The sequence below is a fragment of the Heloderma suspectum genome, chromosome 1 (genome assembly GCF_057233095.1).
Source record: "Heloderma suspectum isolate Gila_16-S chromosome 1, 16-S_ref, whole genome shotgun sequence".
Taxonomy (NCBI): domain Eukaryota; kingdom Metazoa; phylum Chordata; class Lepidosauria; order Squamata; family Helodermatidae; genus Heloderma; species Heloderma suspectum.
In genome coordinates, this window is record NC_139458.1 from 35,839,874 (window position 1) to 35,855,098 (window position 15,225).

At 42.0% G+C, this 15,225-nt stretch overlaps 1 protein-coding gene across 4 annotated transcripts in view; it reads left to right on the plus strand.

Annotated features, from left to right (window-relative positions):
* TTC7B (tetratricopeptide repeat domain 7B) overlaps positions 1-14,916 on the plus strand; it is a 157,967-nt gene extending 143,051 nt beyond the window's left edge. For 2 of the 4 annotated variants that reach the window (XM_084840811.1, XM_084840827.1), the window contains exon 20: positions 13,836-14,916. In XM_084840811.1, coding sequence (XP_084696937.1) covers positions 13,836-14,057 — 222 coding nt within the window. In that variant the 3' untranslated portion in view covers positions 14,058-14,916. The remainder of the gene's footprint in view (positions 1-13,835) is intronic. The other 2 variants (XM_084840820.1, XM_084840837.1) reach the window with 1 other exon arrangement.
* Positions 14,917-15,225: the final 309 nt, after the last annotated feature.

Consider the following 15,225-nt stretch of genomic DNA (forward strand, 5'->3'; position numbering starts at 1 on the left):
AACATCTGGAGGAGCACAAGTTCCCCACCCCTGTTAAACCATGATCTCTGGTTAATACATAAGGGCAAGCCAGGATTCATGAAAAGTGAAACTAAATGCTGAAGACGCCCTTCTCCTTGGCAGTCCAGGAGAAAGAGAAAGGAGGGGGAGAACGCATTAGCCTGAGGCTTTGCACAGGCTTCGTCAAGCTCATGCACATAGTACTAAACCATAATTTAGCATTACATGTGAACCAGCCCTGTCTGTGGCTTCTGAATGGCCTGTAACAAATATTAATTCAATTCATTTTCCTTATTGAAAGCTAAAAGATTCTTTGCAAAGGGCTTACCTAAGGATTATTTTGTTCTATCAAATAATGCATTTTTCATATGAAAGGACAGCAAAAAAACCCCTACAAAAGAATAGGTATTTTTGAGATATGTGATCAGTTATATAAGGTCATTAATATACCCCCATCATTGTTTGTCCTGGCAATATTTTGTGGTTCTTGTATCAATGTTATTTACATTTTTCTTCTTCTTTGATTTTTTTCCCCCAATTTCAGGTAGATTGACAATGCATGAAGGATTTTTTCTATACTTCTCTCTGTTTAAGTAGCTCATTCTAAGTAAGGACAACTTTGGTTACTAGCATTACTTTTAAATAATGTTAGTTGAACTAGGAAACAAAAACACTGTAACACATTGTGTTTTGCTACTTTTAATTAAAAATTGCTAAGCAATTGATGCTGTGCAAAAGCACCTGTGAAATAAATTGCTGTTTTAAGCGTTAATATATAAAATACTGAGTAGGGCAAGCAGGAAGTGCAAAAGAGTTTGGAGTTAAAGGATAGAGAAATTACACTGATGTCAAAATATAAATCATCCTACTTGACCCATTAGGGTCCATTTCCACCTTTCAGATTTTTGTCATCTTTACTGCGGATTCAGAATATGACTGTTGGTTCTTAGCAGTTCAGAATAGAATCTACCATATAATGAATTAACCATTTATGGCTTGGCATATAAACAACTTGTACTGATGTATGTATGTATGTATTTATTTAAAACATTTACATCTCACCCTATATCATTAAGATCTCAGGGTGGCATACAGATAAACTCAATTTAAACAGTATAAAACAATACATAATTTAAACAGCTAAAACATTAAACCATGGACAAGCTAATACCAATTAAAATCTAAAACAATAAAACAGTTAAAACAGTGTGCTACTTTAGGGAATGTATTTAGCCCTCAAAGGCTTTGGTAAAAAGCCATGTTTTTACTTGGCACCAAAATGAGACCAATGTCTGCACCAATCGGGCCTCCAAGGGGAGGGCATTCCACAACCGGGTTGCCACAGCAGAGAAGGCCCTCTCTGACGTCCCACCATAGTGTATATCTCACACTGGTGGGACAGAGAGGAGGGCCCTTCCAACAGATCTCAGTCCTCGGACAGGCATATATAGGGAGAGGCACTTCCTCAAATATCGAGGTCCCAACCTATTTAGGGCTTTAAATGTCATCACCAAAACCTTGAATTCCGACCGGAAGCGTATTGGCAGCCAGTCCAATCCCTTTAAAACTGGTGTTATATGATTTTTATAAGACGTTCCAGTTAGCAGTCTAGCTGCTGCATTTTGCACTAGCTGCAACTTCCGAATTGTCTTCAGGGGCGGCCCCTCATAAAGTGCATTGCAGTAGTCTAATCAGGAAGTTACCAGTGTGTGTACTACTGTGGCTAGGTTATCCCTGTCCAGGAAAGACCATAGCTGGCAGATCAGCCAAAGCTGGCCCCAAGTACTCCGGGCCACAGAGTCCACTTGGAGCTCCAATGACAGGGATGGGTCTAGGAGTACTCCCAAGCTACGCACCTGCTCCTTCAGGGAGAGTGCAACCCCATCCAGGACAGGTCGCTTATGCAATTCCTGGACATGGGAACCACCAATCCACAGAGCTTCTGTCTTGTCAGGATTTAGCTTCAATCTATGAAAGGAATAAAAAGGGCTGGTATTCTTCTTTGACTCCAGTATGAGCTTGAATGGGTAGGAGAACTGCAACTATTGCAGTATTTCACCACCAATGATACAGTGCATCTTTCTGTGATACATCTTCCAGTTCTGAACATAGGAAGCTTTGGTATACCAACTCAGACCATTGGTCCATGTAGCTCAGTAAATTGTCTACACCAAGGCTAGGCAACCAAACGAAGATGATCAGGGGACTGGAAACACTCATCCCAGAGTGCAGGACACAGAATCATGGGCTCAAGTTACAGGAAGCCAGATTCCAGCTGAACATCAGGAAAAACTCCTTGACTGTTAGAGCAATACAACAATGGAACCAATTTCCTAGGGAGGTGGTGGGCTCTCCCACACTGGAGGCATTCAAGATAAAGCTGGACAGCCACTTGTCAGGGATGCTTTGACTTGGATTCCTGCATTGAGCAGTGGGTTGGATTCGATGGTCTTGTAGGCCCCTTCCAACCCTACTATTCTATGATTCTACCCTCCACATATGTTGGACTACAATTCCCATCTACCCAGCCAGAATGGGCAGAGGTTGAGGATTATGGGAGTTGTAATTCAAAACATCTGGAGGGCACCAGGTTGCCTACCCCTCATCTACACTGACTGGCAGCAGCTCTCCAGGGTTTCAGACGGGTCTTTTCTAGCCCTACATGGAGATGCCAGGGGTTCAACGTAGGATTTTCTGCATGCCTGGCACGTGTTCCACCACTGAAATCAGGTATCCCTAAAATGGCATTAGGTACAATATTTTAGTTAAAATATATCAGCGTCTCTTTTAGTGTCTCATGAAACTGATCTAACAAGTTAGCTTCCGTTGAAATGAGTGGAACCTCAGTTAACTGACATACTTAAAACATCTACTTGTCATCTTGAAGCGCTATAGGCTGAAACAAACCGTGGCTACTTTCTGTTTCAAGTGTTCTTTCATTATAAATGGAACTCTCAAGCAGATTTTCTTTCTTCTAGAAGTAGTCACTTTCATCTTAGGGACTTCTACAATTGCACCAATTTGTTTCTTGCATTTATCATCATATTGGAACACTATAAAGTTCAGTAAGTAGCAACGTCGAAATTGACCTTTTAAAAACTCTGTTGCCAAGCAGAAGAACATTTCCCCCTAGCTACAAGTGTTTTGCAGCAGGGGAATGGAATTCAATTCCTCAGAAGTTTGTTTATGGTGGGGGGAGTAACAAGTGAGAGGTTTGGAAACGTAGCTATAACATGGATTTACCCAGCTGAATTTATGTGTTGTTCTAGAGGTTGTATCGCACAATCAAAAAGGCAAGAACAGACATGCAAAGCAAACAATAACATAGTGAACACATACATTGTGTACAAACAGCGCTCCGCTGTCTGCTTCAGTGGATTAATGAACAGTGGAGGTGCATATAATTGATCTATTCTTTTATTTTGGAGGTGCTCAGTAATAATGCCTTAGAAGCTTTCCCCCCCCTTCAGAAGAGGCACAAGTGAATCCTTCAATTTCTAAACAAATATTTATTGATTTATTTTATTTATACCATGCCTTTCTACCCAGAACTGGTACTCAAGGTGGCTAATATGTCTATGATTAATGCCCACCCTCCAATACCTTTGATCAAGTGTCCACAATTCCAACATTCCTTAAAGAAACACTCTGGTGAAGCTTGACCAAATATATTTGCCCAAACCTTAGGAGTACAATCAAGTAAATTGTAATTTTGTCATGACTTTAGTGAGATCCTTAAGGATCATGGACAAACTATAATCACCCTTCCCTCCATATGTTTTTGTCTACAACTCTCATCGACCCAGGTAGCATGGCCAGTGGTCAGGAATACTGGGAGATGTAGTCCAAGACATCTGGAGAGCACCAGGTTTTTATTTTATTTATTATATTACATTTCTATACCATCCAAGAGCCAAAGCTCTCTGCTTTTTAGACTAAACTACATAATGACTCTCCCTTTACCAGCCTGCCCATATCCAGATCTGCAGGGAAGGCTCTTCTGAGTACCTTCTACTCATTATGTGACAACTAGGAAAAGAGCCTTCTCTACTATGGCAACTATGACCTGGCTTGCACAATTAGTGCAGCCCACCGTGGCTTATTTAAGGTAAGGTTGCACTGCCTGCGAGCACCAGGTTGCTGATCGAAGTAGTTGTCCTCCCCCTCCCGCAGCTTCTTGTGTTGTCCAAACCCGGCAAGGGTGGCTTGTTGGGGTGGTTAACAAGCCTCCCCAGAACCATACAACTGGCCATGGTTTGTTAACCACCCCATCAAGCCACCCTCACTGAGTTCGAATGACATGACAAGCCACAAATGGCAAGGGTAATTAAGGAAATCAGCTGGTATGCAATTGGCACCACCATGGCCTATTAACGACCCTTGTGTTGTGTGAACTGGTCCTATGTGTAGAACACCCTCCCCATAAAGGTGCAACTGGTGCCAACTTTGCAATCATTTCAGCTCCAGGTCAAACATTTTCTGTTTCCCCAGGCATTTAAGTTGGTCAGTCTGTCTTATTTTATTTTTTGCTGCCTTTTAAAGCTGTTTGATGAATATATTGTATTGTTTATGTTGCATCTTATGGTCTCTGTTATGCTTATTGTTCACTCTGATATCTTTTGATGTAGGGTAGTTTATAAATAACTAAAAAATAAATAAACATAAGCCTACACCAATGCCAAATAATGTAAAAGGGTTTTTTCCTATTAAATAAAATGTCTTGCGTTCTAATACAGAATGATTGTTACATGCCAAAGTTGCTTTACACCTTGATTGACTCTGGAATATAATTTGACCACCAATTAATTTCCATCAATTGTCATCGTTGTTTTTAATGCAAAGTTCATTCATTTTGAGTCAGGTTGGGAGCTAACAAGGAAATGTTTGCATTCTAAAAACGTTTTTAGTGAACAATAGCACTACTGTCTACTCTGTGCCCAGTTTGGCTGCATATTAGTTTTACTAAATCCATAATTTCCAACCTCAATGCAGCTTTGAGATTTTATCTCATTTGCACAATGCGCCTGATGACAATAAACATATTAAATGTTACACATGCTCTTTCTCTAAAGGGCAGAACTAGTTTCTTGTATCATTTCATGCTACCTTTAAATAAGTAAGCATACTACTCTAACTGTAAAATGAATGAAAACATTTATAGGATGGAAAAGATGTCTGGGATTATTTATTAATTTGATGTTATACTTTTAAGCTTGCCCTTTCAATCACCACAACGGAGCTTTCAAATCTGTGCATTTCTCTGTATGTGCAGTTAGTGCAGCTGGGATCTCCCTCTTTTTATAATAATTTATAACTAACGGTTGACAAAGGGAGCGCAAACAAATTTGCTATTCCAAATGAAGCTCATCAACCTTGAAGATAGTGATGAATATTCAAGTTTAGTAAGCTTAAAAAAAAAACCTCTGTCCTTGTTTTGCCAGAGGTGCAGAGCATGAAGTTTAAATATAAATTGTGCTTTAGCTACAGCTGCTGGCTGAAATTGTCTCCCTTTCTTTAAAGACACACTTTATGTAAATATGGTAAGCTCACTAAAGTACACTCTCCTTATTAAGAAAAACAAATGGAACAGGAAATATCATGCATATATATCTTAGCCTCTAAAACTTAGAGGGATCATCATGAGGATTTTCTTAGCAGGTGTGTAAAGTGGCTTAAAGGAATGTGATTGGCCCCCACTGTGACTATTTTCAATGCAAGTTAAATGCATTTGGCGCCTGACTTCTTGGCTTTGGTGCTTTTAGGTTAGATTATTATTGTTGTATTTTAATTGTTTTAGTGTGACAGTATGATTTTATGGTTGTTTTATTGGTACTTCCATAATTGATACTAGAAGCCACTCAGTGCTCCTTTTGGAGGAATCAAAAGTAATTTGACTTTTATATTTACAAATATAAATTTGTTGTTGTTGTTCAGTCGTTCAGTCGTGTCCAACTCTTCGTGACCCGCTGGACCGTAGCACACCAGGCCTTCCTGTCCTGCGCTCTCTCCCGGAGCGTGCTCAAGTTCATATTCATTGCATCCGTGATGCTATCTAGCCATCTCATCCTCTGCCTTCCCCTTCTCCTTTTGCCTTCAGTCTTTCCCAGCATCAGGGTCTTTTCCAGAGAGTTTTCTCTTCACATTATGTGGCCAAAATATTTGAGCTTCAGCTTCAGGATCTGTCCTTCCAATGAGCACTCAGGGTTGATTTCCTTTAGGATGGACTGATTGGACCTCCTTGCAGTCCAGGGCACTCGTAAGAGTCTTCTCCAGCACCACAGTTCGAAAGCATCCATTCTTCGGCGCTCAGCCTTCCTTATAGTCCAGCTCTCACAGCCATACGTTACTACTGGGAAAACCATAGCTTTGATTAGACGGACCTTTGTCGGCAAGGTGATGTCTCTGCTTCTTACTATGCTGTCTAGGTTTGCCATAGCTTTCCTCCCAAGGAGCAAGCGTCTTTTAATTTCATGGCTACGGTCACCGTCTGCGGTGATCTTGGAGCCCAAGAAAGTAAAATCTGTCACTGCTTCCATTTCTTCCCCTTCTATATGCCAGGAAGTGATGGGGCCAGATGCCATGATCTTCGTTTTGTTAATGTTGAGTTTCAAACCAGCTTTTGCACTCTCCTCTTTCACCCTCAACAAGAGGCTCTTGAGATCCTCTTCACTTTCTGCCATTAGGGTGGTATCGTCTGCATATCGTAGGTTGTTGATAATTCTCCCAGCAGTCTTAATTCCGACCTCTGATTCATCCAACCCGGCATTTCTCATGATGTACTCTGCATATAAGTTAAATAAGCAGGGTGACAATATGCAGCCTTGTCGTACTCCTTTCCCAATTTTGAACCAATCGGTTGTTCCATGTCTGGTTCTTACTGTTGCTTCTTGACCCTCGTACAGGTTTCTCAGGAGACAGGTAAGGTGGTCTGGTACTCCCATCACTTTAAGAATTTGCCACAGTTTGTTGTGATCCACACAATCAAAGGCTTTAGCGTAGTCAATGAAGCAGAAATAGACGTTTTTCTGGAATTCTCTTGCTTTCTCCATGATCCAGCGAATGTTGGCGATTTGATCTCTAGTTCCTCTGCCTCTTCGAAACCCAGCTTGTACTTCCGGTAGTTCTCGGTTCGCATACTGCTGAAGCCTAGCTTGAAGGATTTTGAGCATCACCTTGCTGGCATGCGAAATGAGCGCAATTGTGCGGTAGTTTGAACACTCTTTGGCGTTGCCCTTCTTTGGAATTGGAATGTAAACTGACCTTTTCCAGTCTTACGGCCATTGTTGAGTGTTCCAGATTTGTTGGCATATTGAATGCAGCACTTTAACAGCATCATCTTTTAGGATTTTAAATAGCTCAGCTGGAGTACTGTCATCTCCACTAGCTTTGTTGTTAGTAATGCTTCCTAAGGCCCACTTGACTTCACTCTTGAGGATGTCCGGCTCAAGTTCAGTGACCGCACTATCATGGCTATCAGGGACATTAAGATATTTCCTGTAGAGTTCTTCTGTGTATTCTTTCCACCTCTTCTTCATCTCATCTTCTTCTGTTAGGTCCCTGCCTTCTTTGTCCTTGATCATGCCCGTCTTTGCACAAAACGTTCCCTTGAGATCTCCGATTTTCTTGAAGAGATCTCTAGTCTTTCCCATTCTGTTGTTTTCCTCGATTTCTTTGCATTGTTCATTTATAGAGCTTCTCCATCTTTGGCTGCAAAGGACATAATCAATCTGATTTCGATATTGACCATCTGGTGATGTCCATGTGTAGAGTCGTCTCTTGTGCTGTTGGAAAAGAGTGTTTGCTATGATCAGCGTGTTCTCTTGGCAAAACTATTAGCTTTTGTCCTGCTTCATTTTGTACACCAAGGCCATGCCTGCCTGTTATCCCAGTGATTTCTTGACTTCCTACTTTAGCATTCCAATCCCCTATGATGAAGAGGACATCTTTTTTGGGTGTTAGTTCTAGAAGGTGTTGTAGGTCAATACATAGAACTGATATGATAGAACCGATCAACCTCAGCTTCTTCGGCATCAGTGGTTGGGGCATAGACTTGAATTACCGTGATGTTGAATGGTTTGCCTTGGATTCGTACTGAGATCATTCTATCATTTTTGAGATTGTACCCCAGTACTGCTGTTCCCACCCTTTTGTTGACTGTGAGTGCTACTCCATTTCTTCTAAGGGATTCTTGCCCACAATAGTAGATATGATGGTCACCTGAATTAAATTCGCCCATGCCTGTCCATTTTAGTTCACTGATTCCCAAGATGTCGATGTTCAATCTTGCCATCTCATGTTTGACCACCTCCAGCTTACCTTGATTCATTGATCTGACATTCCAGGTTCCTAAACAATATTGTTCTTTACAGCATCGGATTTTCTTTTCACCACCAGACACATCCACAGCTGAGTGTCCTTTCGGCTTTGGCCCAGCCGCTTCACTCTTTCTGGCGCTACTTGGAAATACCCTCTGCTCTTCCCCAGTAGTATATTGGACACCTTCCGACCTGAGGGGCTCATCTTCCAGCGTCATCTCTTTTAGCCTTGTGATACGTTCCATGGGGTTTTCTTGGCCAGAATACTGGAGTGGGTTGCCATTTCCTTCTCCAGTGGACCACATTTTGTCAGAACTCTCTGCCATGACCTGTCCATCTTGGGTGGCCCTGCACGGCATAGCATAGCCTATAAGCCACTTACTGTTCTGTTCACTTTCTCAAAGAGGTAACATCTGTTTTCCACAGTTTGAAATAGAAGGAATCCTCAGTGGTGTAGTATGGTTCGACTTCCCAAGACTAAAGGAGGGTAGAAAGTTTGTCCTCATTTGAGAATGCCAGAGAGGAAAGGGCTTTCCTCTGAAAATTCGCATTGATTTGTGGGGTGTCTTTCTCCCTTCCAAAAATGGTAACCTAACACTTCTTTAATGCATAAGCATAAACATGCATTTCTGAGTCCAGTAAATGTAAACAAATGTGTAAAATCAAACCATTAATTTGTGTGTTGCTGTTGATTCTATTTTTAACAACTGTAAATGGAAAACTGCAAAACATACTGTGGAAATAGAATAAGATTGCTGGCTGCCACGTGGCTATAACTGTGTGTGAAGGGCGCCATCTTACTATGTCAGTCTCATGGTTTTATAACTGCAAGTATTATGTTGTTGTTGTTCAGTCGTTCAGTCGTGTCCGACTCTTCGTGACCCCATGGACCATAGCACGCCAGGCCTTCCTGTCCTGCGCTCTCTCCCGGAGCGTGCTCAAGTTCATATTCATTGCATCCGTGATGCTATCTAGCCATCTCATCCTCTGCCCTCCCCTTCTCCTTTTGCCTTCAGTCTTTCCCAGCATCAGGGTCTTTTCCAGGGAGTTTTCTCTTCGCATTAGGTGGCCAAAATATTGGAGCTTCAGCTTCATTATCTGTCCTTCCAATGAGCACTCAGGGTTGATTTCCTTTAGGATGGACTGATTTGACCTCCTTGCAGTCCAGGGGACTCGTAAGAGTCTTCTCCAGCACCACAGTTCGAAAGCATCAATTCTTCGGCGCTCAGCCTTCCTTATAGTCCAGCTCTCACAGCCATACATTACTACTGGGAAAACCATAGCTTTGATTAGACGGACCTTTGTCGGCAAGGTGATGTCTCTGCTTCTGACTATGCTGTCTAGGTTGGCCATAGCTTTCCTCCCAAGGAGCAAGCGTCTTTTAATTTCATGGCTACAGTCACCGTCTGCGGTGATCTTGGAGCCCAAGAAAGTAAAATCTGTCACTGCTTCCATTTCTTCCCCTTCTATATGCCAGGAAGTGATGGGGCCAGATGCCATGATCTTCGTTTTTTTAATGTTGAGTTTCAAACCAGCTTTTGCACTCTCCTCTTTCACCCTCAACAAGAGGCTCTTGAGATCCTCTTCACTTTCTGCCATTAGGGTGGTATCGTCTGCATATCGGAGGTTGTTCATAATTCTCCCAGCAATCTTAATTCCGACCTCTGATTCATCCAACCCGGCGTTTCTCATGATGTACTCTGCATATAAGTTAAATAAGCAGGGTGACAATATGCAGCCTTGTCGTACTCCTTTCCCAGTTTTGAACCAATCGGTTGTTCCATGTCTGGTTCTTACTGTTGCTTCTTGACCCTCGTACAGGTTTCTCAGGAGACAGGTAAGGTGGTCTGGTACTCCCATCACTTTAAGAATTTGCCACAGTTTGTTGTGATCCACACAATCAAAGGCTTTAGCGTAGTCAATGAAGCAGAAATAGACGTTTTTCTGCAATTCTCTTGCTTTCTCCATGATCCAGCGAATGTTGGCGATTTGATCTCTAGTTCCTCTGCCTCTTCTAAACCCAGCTTGTACTTCCGGTAGTTCTCAGTTCACATACTGCTGAAGCCTAGCTTGTAGGATTTTGAGCATCACCTTGCTGGCATGTGAAATGAGCGCAATGGTGCGGTAGTTTAAACACTCTTTGGTGTTGCCCTTCTTTGGAATTGGAATGTAAACTGACCTTTTCCAGTCTTGTGGCCACTGTTGAGTGTTCCAGATTTGTTGGCATATTGAATGCAGCACTTTAACAGCATCATCTTTTAGGATTTTAAATAGCTCGGCTGGAATACTGTTATCTGCGCTAGCTTTATTTTTACTAATGCTTCCTAAGGCCCACTTGACTTCACTCTCTAGGATGTCCGGCTCAAGTTCAGTGACCACACTATCATGGCTATCAGGGACATTCAGATCTTTCCTGTATAGTTCTTCTGTGTATTCTTGCCACCTCTTCTTAATCTCATCTGCTTCTGTCAGGTCCCTGCCTTCTTTGTCCTTTATCATGCCCGTCTTTGCACAAAACGTTCCCTTGAGATCTCCAATTTTCTTGAAGAGATCTCTAGTCTTTCCCATTCTGTTGTTTTCCTCGATTTCCTTGCATTGTTCATTTAAGAAGGCCTTCTTGTCTCTCCTTGCTATTCTCTGGAACTCTGCATTCAGTTGGGTATATCTTCCCCTTTCTCCCTTGCTTTTTGCTTCCCTTCTTTCCTCAGCTACTTGTAAAGCCTCATCAGACAGCCACTTTGCTTTCTTGCATTTCTTTTTCTTTGGGATGGATTTCGTTGCTGCCTCCTGAACAATGTTAAGGACCTCCGTCCATAGTTCCTCAGGCACTCTGTCTATCAGGTCTAATCCCTGAAATCTATTCCTCACCTCCACTGTATATTCATCAGGGATATGATTTAGGTCATACCTGAACGGTTTAGTGGTTTTCCCGACGTTCTTCAATTTCAGCCGAAATTTTGCAAGAAGCAGCTCATGATCTGAGCCACAGTCAGCACCAGGTCTTGTTTTTACTGACTGTATGGAGCTTCTCCATCTTTGGCTGCAAAGGACATCATCAATCTGATTTCGATATTGACCATCTGGTGACGTCCATGTGTAGAGTCGCCTCTTGTGCTGTTGGAAAAGAGTGTTTGCTATGATCAGCGTGTTCTCTTGGCAAAACTCTATTAGCTTTTGTCCTGCTTCATTTTGTACACCAAGGCCATGCCTGCCTGTTATCCCAGTGATTTCTTGACTTCCTACTTTAGCATTCCAATCCCCTATGATGAAGAGGACGTCTTTTTTTGGTGTTAGTTCTAGAAGGTGTTGTAGGTCTTCATAGAACCGATCAACCTCACCTTCTTCGGCCTCAGTGGTTGGGGCATAGACTTGAATTACTGTGATGTTGAATGGTTTGCCTTGGATTCGTACTGAGATCATTCTATCATTTTTAAGATTGTACCCCAGTACTGCTTTTCCCACCCTTTTGTTGACTATGAGTGCTACTCCATTTCTTCTAAGGGATTCTTGCCCACAATAGTAGATATGATGGTCACCTGAATTAAATTCGCCCATGCCTGTCCATTTTAGTTCGCTGATTCCCAAGATGTCGATGTTCAATCTTGCCATCTCATGTTTGACCACCTCCAGCTTACCTTGATTCATTGATCTGACATTCCAGGTTCCTAAACAATATTGTTCTTTACAGCATCGGATTTTCTTTTCACCACCAGACACATCCACAGCTGAGTGTCCTTTCGGGTTTGGCCCAGCCGCTTCACTCTTTCTGGCGCTACTTGGAAATACCCTCTGCTCTTCCCCAGTAGCATATTGGACACCTTCCGACCTGAGGGGCTCATCTTCCGGCGTCATCTCTTTTAGCCTTGTGATATGTTCCATGGGGTTTTCTTGGCCAGAATACTGGAGTGGGTTGCCATTTCCTTCTCCAGTGGACCACATTTTGTCAGAACTCTCTGCCATGACCTGTCCGTCTTGGGTGGTCCTGCACGGCATAGCTTATGGCTTCACTGAGTTACGCAAGCCCCTTCGCCACAACAAGGCAGTGATCCATGAAGGGGCAAGTATTATACATAATGTTTATTTCACTAGTATATATCCACTCACCTAGATGTGTTTTGGCTGGTAGGAATTTTCTTCTGGGCCACAAGACATGAAAGCTTTATGAAAGTGGTTCCTTTTATTATTATTTTAATCCACAAATGGCTAATATGGATATGTGTGGGCAGACGAGCTAGTAAAAATAATGTGAGCTACTAGCTGTAGTTATTTGTAAAGCTGTTAGAAGGAGAAATGAAAATACCAGCCCTGAAGACAGCTCCTTTTCCGCATTTAAGAGATGTTCTTTACCATCTCCTTATCTGAAACTGGACAGTCATTTGACATTTCAAAAAATGAAACTGCAGCACCACCATAGCAAAAGATCCATTAGCCTGCTGGAAATGAGTTCTTATGGCATTTATGGCTTTATACTTCGGAAATACTGGGTTTTACATTTTTTCAGTGAAGTTGTTCTTGACAGCTCATTGTCGCATTGTATAGTGCAATTCTAACAATGTACTCAAAGTAGAATACAATTAATATACGAGGTAATTCAAGCTTCAGGAATTTGTAATGAATGGTAAAGAGTTGCTCAGAGAGCTTGCATTTTATTTATTTAAATAAATGCATCATTATGGTCATCACCAGGGCAAAAAGCTAACTAGCTTTGCAAAGCTAGTTTGATGTAAAATTGAGAATACTCTAGCTATTCCAGACCCAGGCCTCTCATCTCAGCTATTGAGGTTCAGTGATGAAGGCCTCTGCCAACACACTCAATTCTTCTTTTTACTTAGTAGAAACAACTGACGGACAAGAAGGTTTCTAAACAGACCTGGGGCATGTTAATCTAGATTTAGGCGCAACACGCCTAAAGAACTATCATTAAAGTTCTGATTTGCTTTAAAGAAATGAGCAAGTGAGTAGCACCCATGGCTTTGTGGGGAAACTGCAAGCAGTGAGCTCCGTCCAAGCAGACACGTCGGGATGGGACTTAAGTTAGACCAACACTGGATACAACTCAGTGTCTGCTGCAAACATTCTTTGGCCCAAAGGGGCTGAGTTTGAGTGGTTGAGATGAAGAAGCTGCTGTATTCCTTCATAAAATTGTTATTCCTCTTTGTCCTTGGGTTTCTGCTTTCCTGCCATGCTCTTTCCTGAATCTTTCCATCCATTCTTTCTCCTCCATGGGGCAGAATTTGCCCTGCACCAAATCCCCATTTCTCAAGTTTGCAAATTAACAGAACATTTCCCCATTTAATCATGTATACTTCCTATCACAGAAAGGCCTGCAGCACAGAATCAAAATATTTTGAGATACAGTGGCAGTCTAGCCCTGGGACCAGAGGCCCCACTCTGCATTATCCAGTCTTGTCTGCTGTGAACATGTCAGTTGCACTCAATGCCATTTATGCTGTTCTTCTTTAGTTGAGTTTTTCTTTACAGTTTCCTCAACCTTTTTATGACTGTCTCTGCTTCTTGCAGGCTCTGATACTTCACCAGCTTGGAAGGCACAGCTTGGCTGAGAAGATCCTTAGGGATGCTGTCCAGGTGAACTCTACAGCCCATGAGGTTTGGAATGGCCTCGGGGTGGTTCTGCAAGCTCAGGGCAATGACGATGCGGCAACAGAGTGTTTCCTAACAGCGCTGGAGCTTGAAGCCAGCAGCCCCATTGTTCCTTTCACCATTATCCCCCGAGTCCTCTGAAAAAGCTAGCCTGGCAAAACTGATGATTCACCTTGGTTCAGCTGAATGCACGAATGTTAGGAAGCATGCCACACAAGCCTTCCTCCTGACTCCAGAGGCAGCTCTTCGGGTTGAGACACACGACAAAGCAGGCAAACTGCTCATTGCTGTTGGGGGATTCTGGCATATGGAAGTGGTACAGCATGTGAATGTTAATGAATAAAATTGACTAGCCAGAAGGAAAAAGACACACACACACACACCTCCCAAACCGCCACTTGTGTATTGCCTACATCTTTGCCCCATAGTAGTTTCAGAGCCTGATGCTGTTGTTCACATGGGTATTGTGCCATATTTTATTAGGTGACATCTGAGTGTTACGTAAAACTCTAAAAACACCAACCATAGAATAATAGATTCAAGTTAAAATTCAGTGGCAGAGCAGCTTATTTTTAACCAAGCCTGTCAAAGGCCTGTTCTCTTCATGTCTTTCAACTTCTCTGGGCCCAGAATTGAAATGTGAAATTTGCTGTGTTCCATCTCTTCAGTAGTCCAGGCGAGCAAATCTGCTGAAAGATTTATGTTTTAGTTGTTAATAGCTGTGATGTGTAGCTAATTGTTATTCCCTTTATTTAGAAGAAAGGTTGTGTACAAGAATATTTATATTTTACCAATGTATGCCTGTTTAAAAAAAAAGAAATGAAAAGAAAATATTAGTTATTTAAGTTTAACTTTTTTATGTGAATCCAGAGTTTATTTATCAATGGAAATATGTAAAAAGATGCTAAAGATGGAATATTTACTGACATTCCTTATGCATTATACACCCACTTGGCTCAATGGGAAGATTATGTTAATAATAAAAGATTTTTGAATGGAGATGGTGCTTGTCATTTTTGTTTTGAAAGCTGGATGAAAATTATTAGAATTGGCCAAAATCCACAATCCAGCCATGCTGGGGGTTGATTAATCTGATACCTGTGATTTAACAAAGAATGTCTTATTTGAACTAATGTTGGGCCAAAGTATTGGGACATTTGCAGGAACTAGGGTGTCTGTGAAAAGGACAGGTGAAGAACCCCTCCTTCTGTGGTGTTTGATGCTTTACTGGCATGTTGGAAGATAGATGGTGGTGGTTTGAGATAGTTCCCCTCTACTCAGCACTGGTTGGGCCTCTTCTTGAGTACTG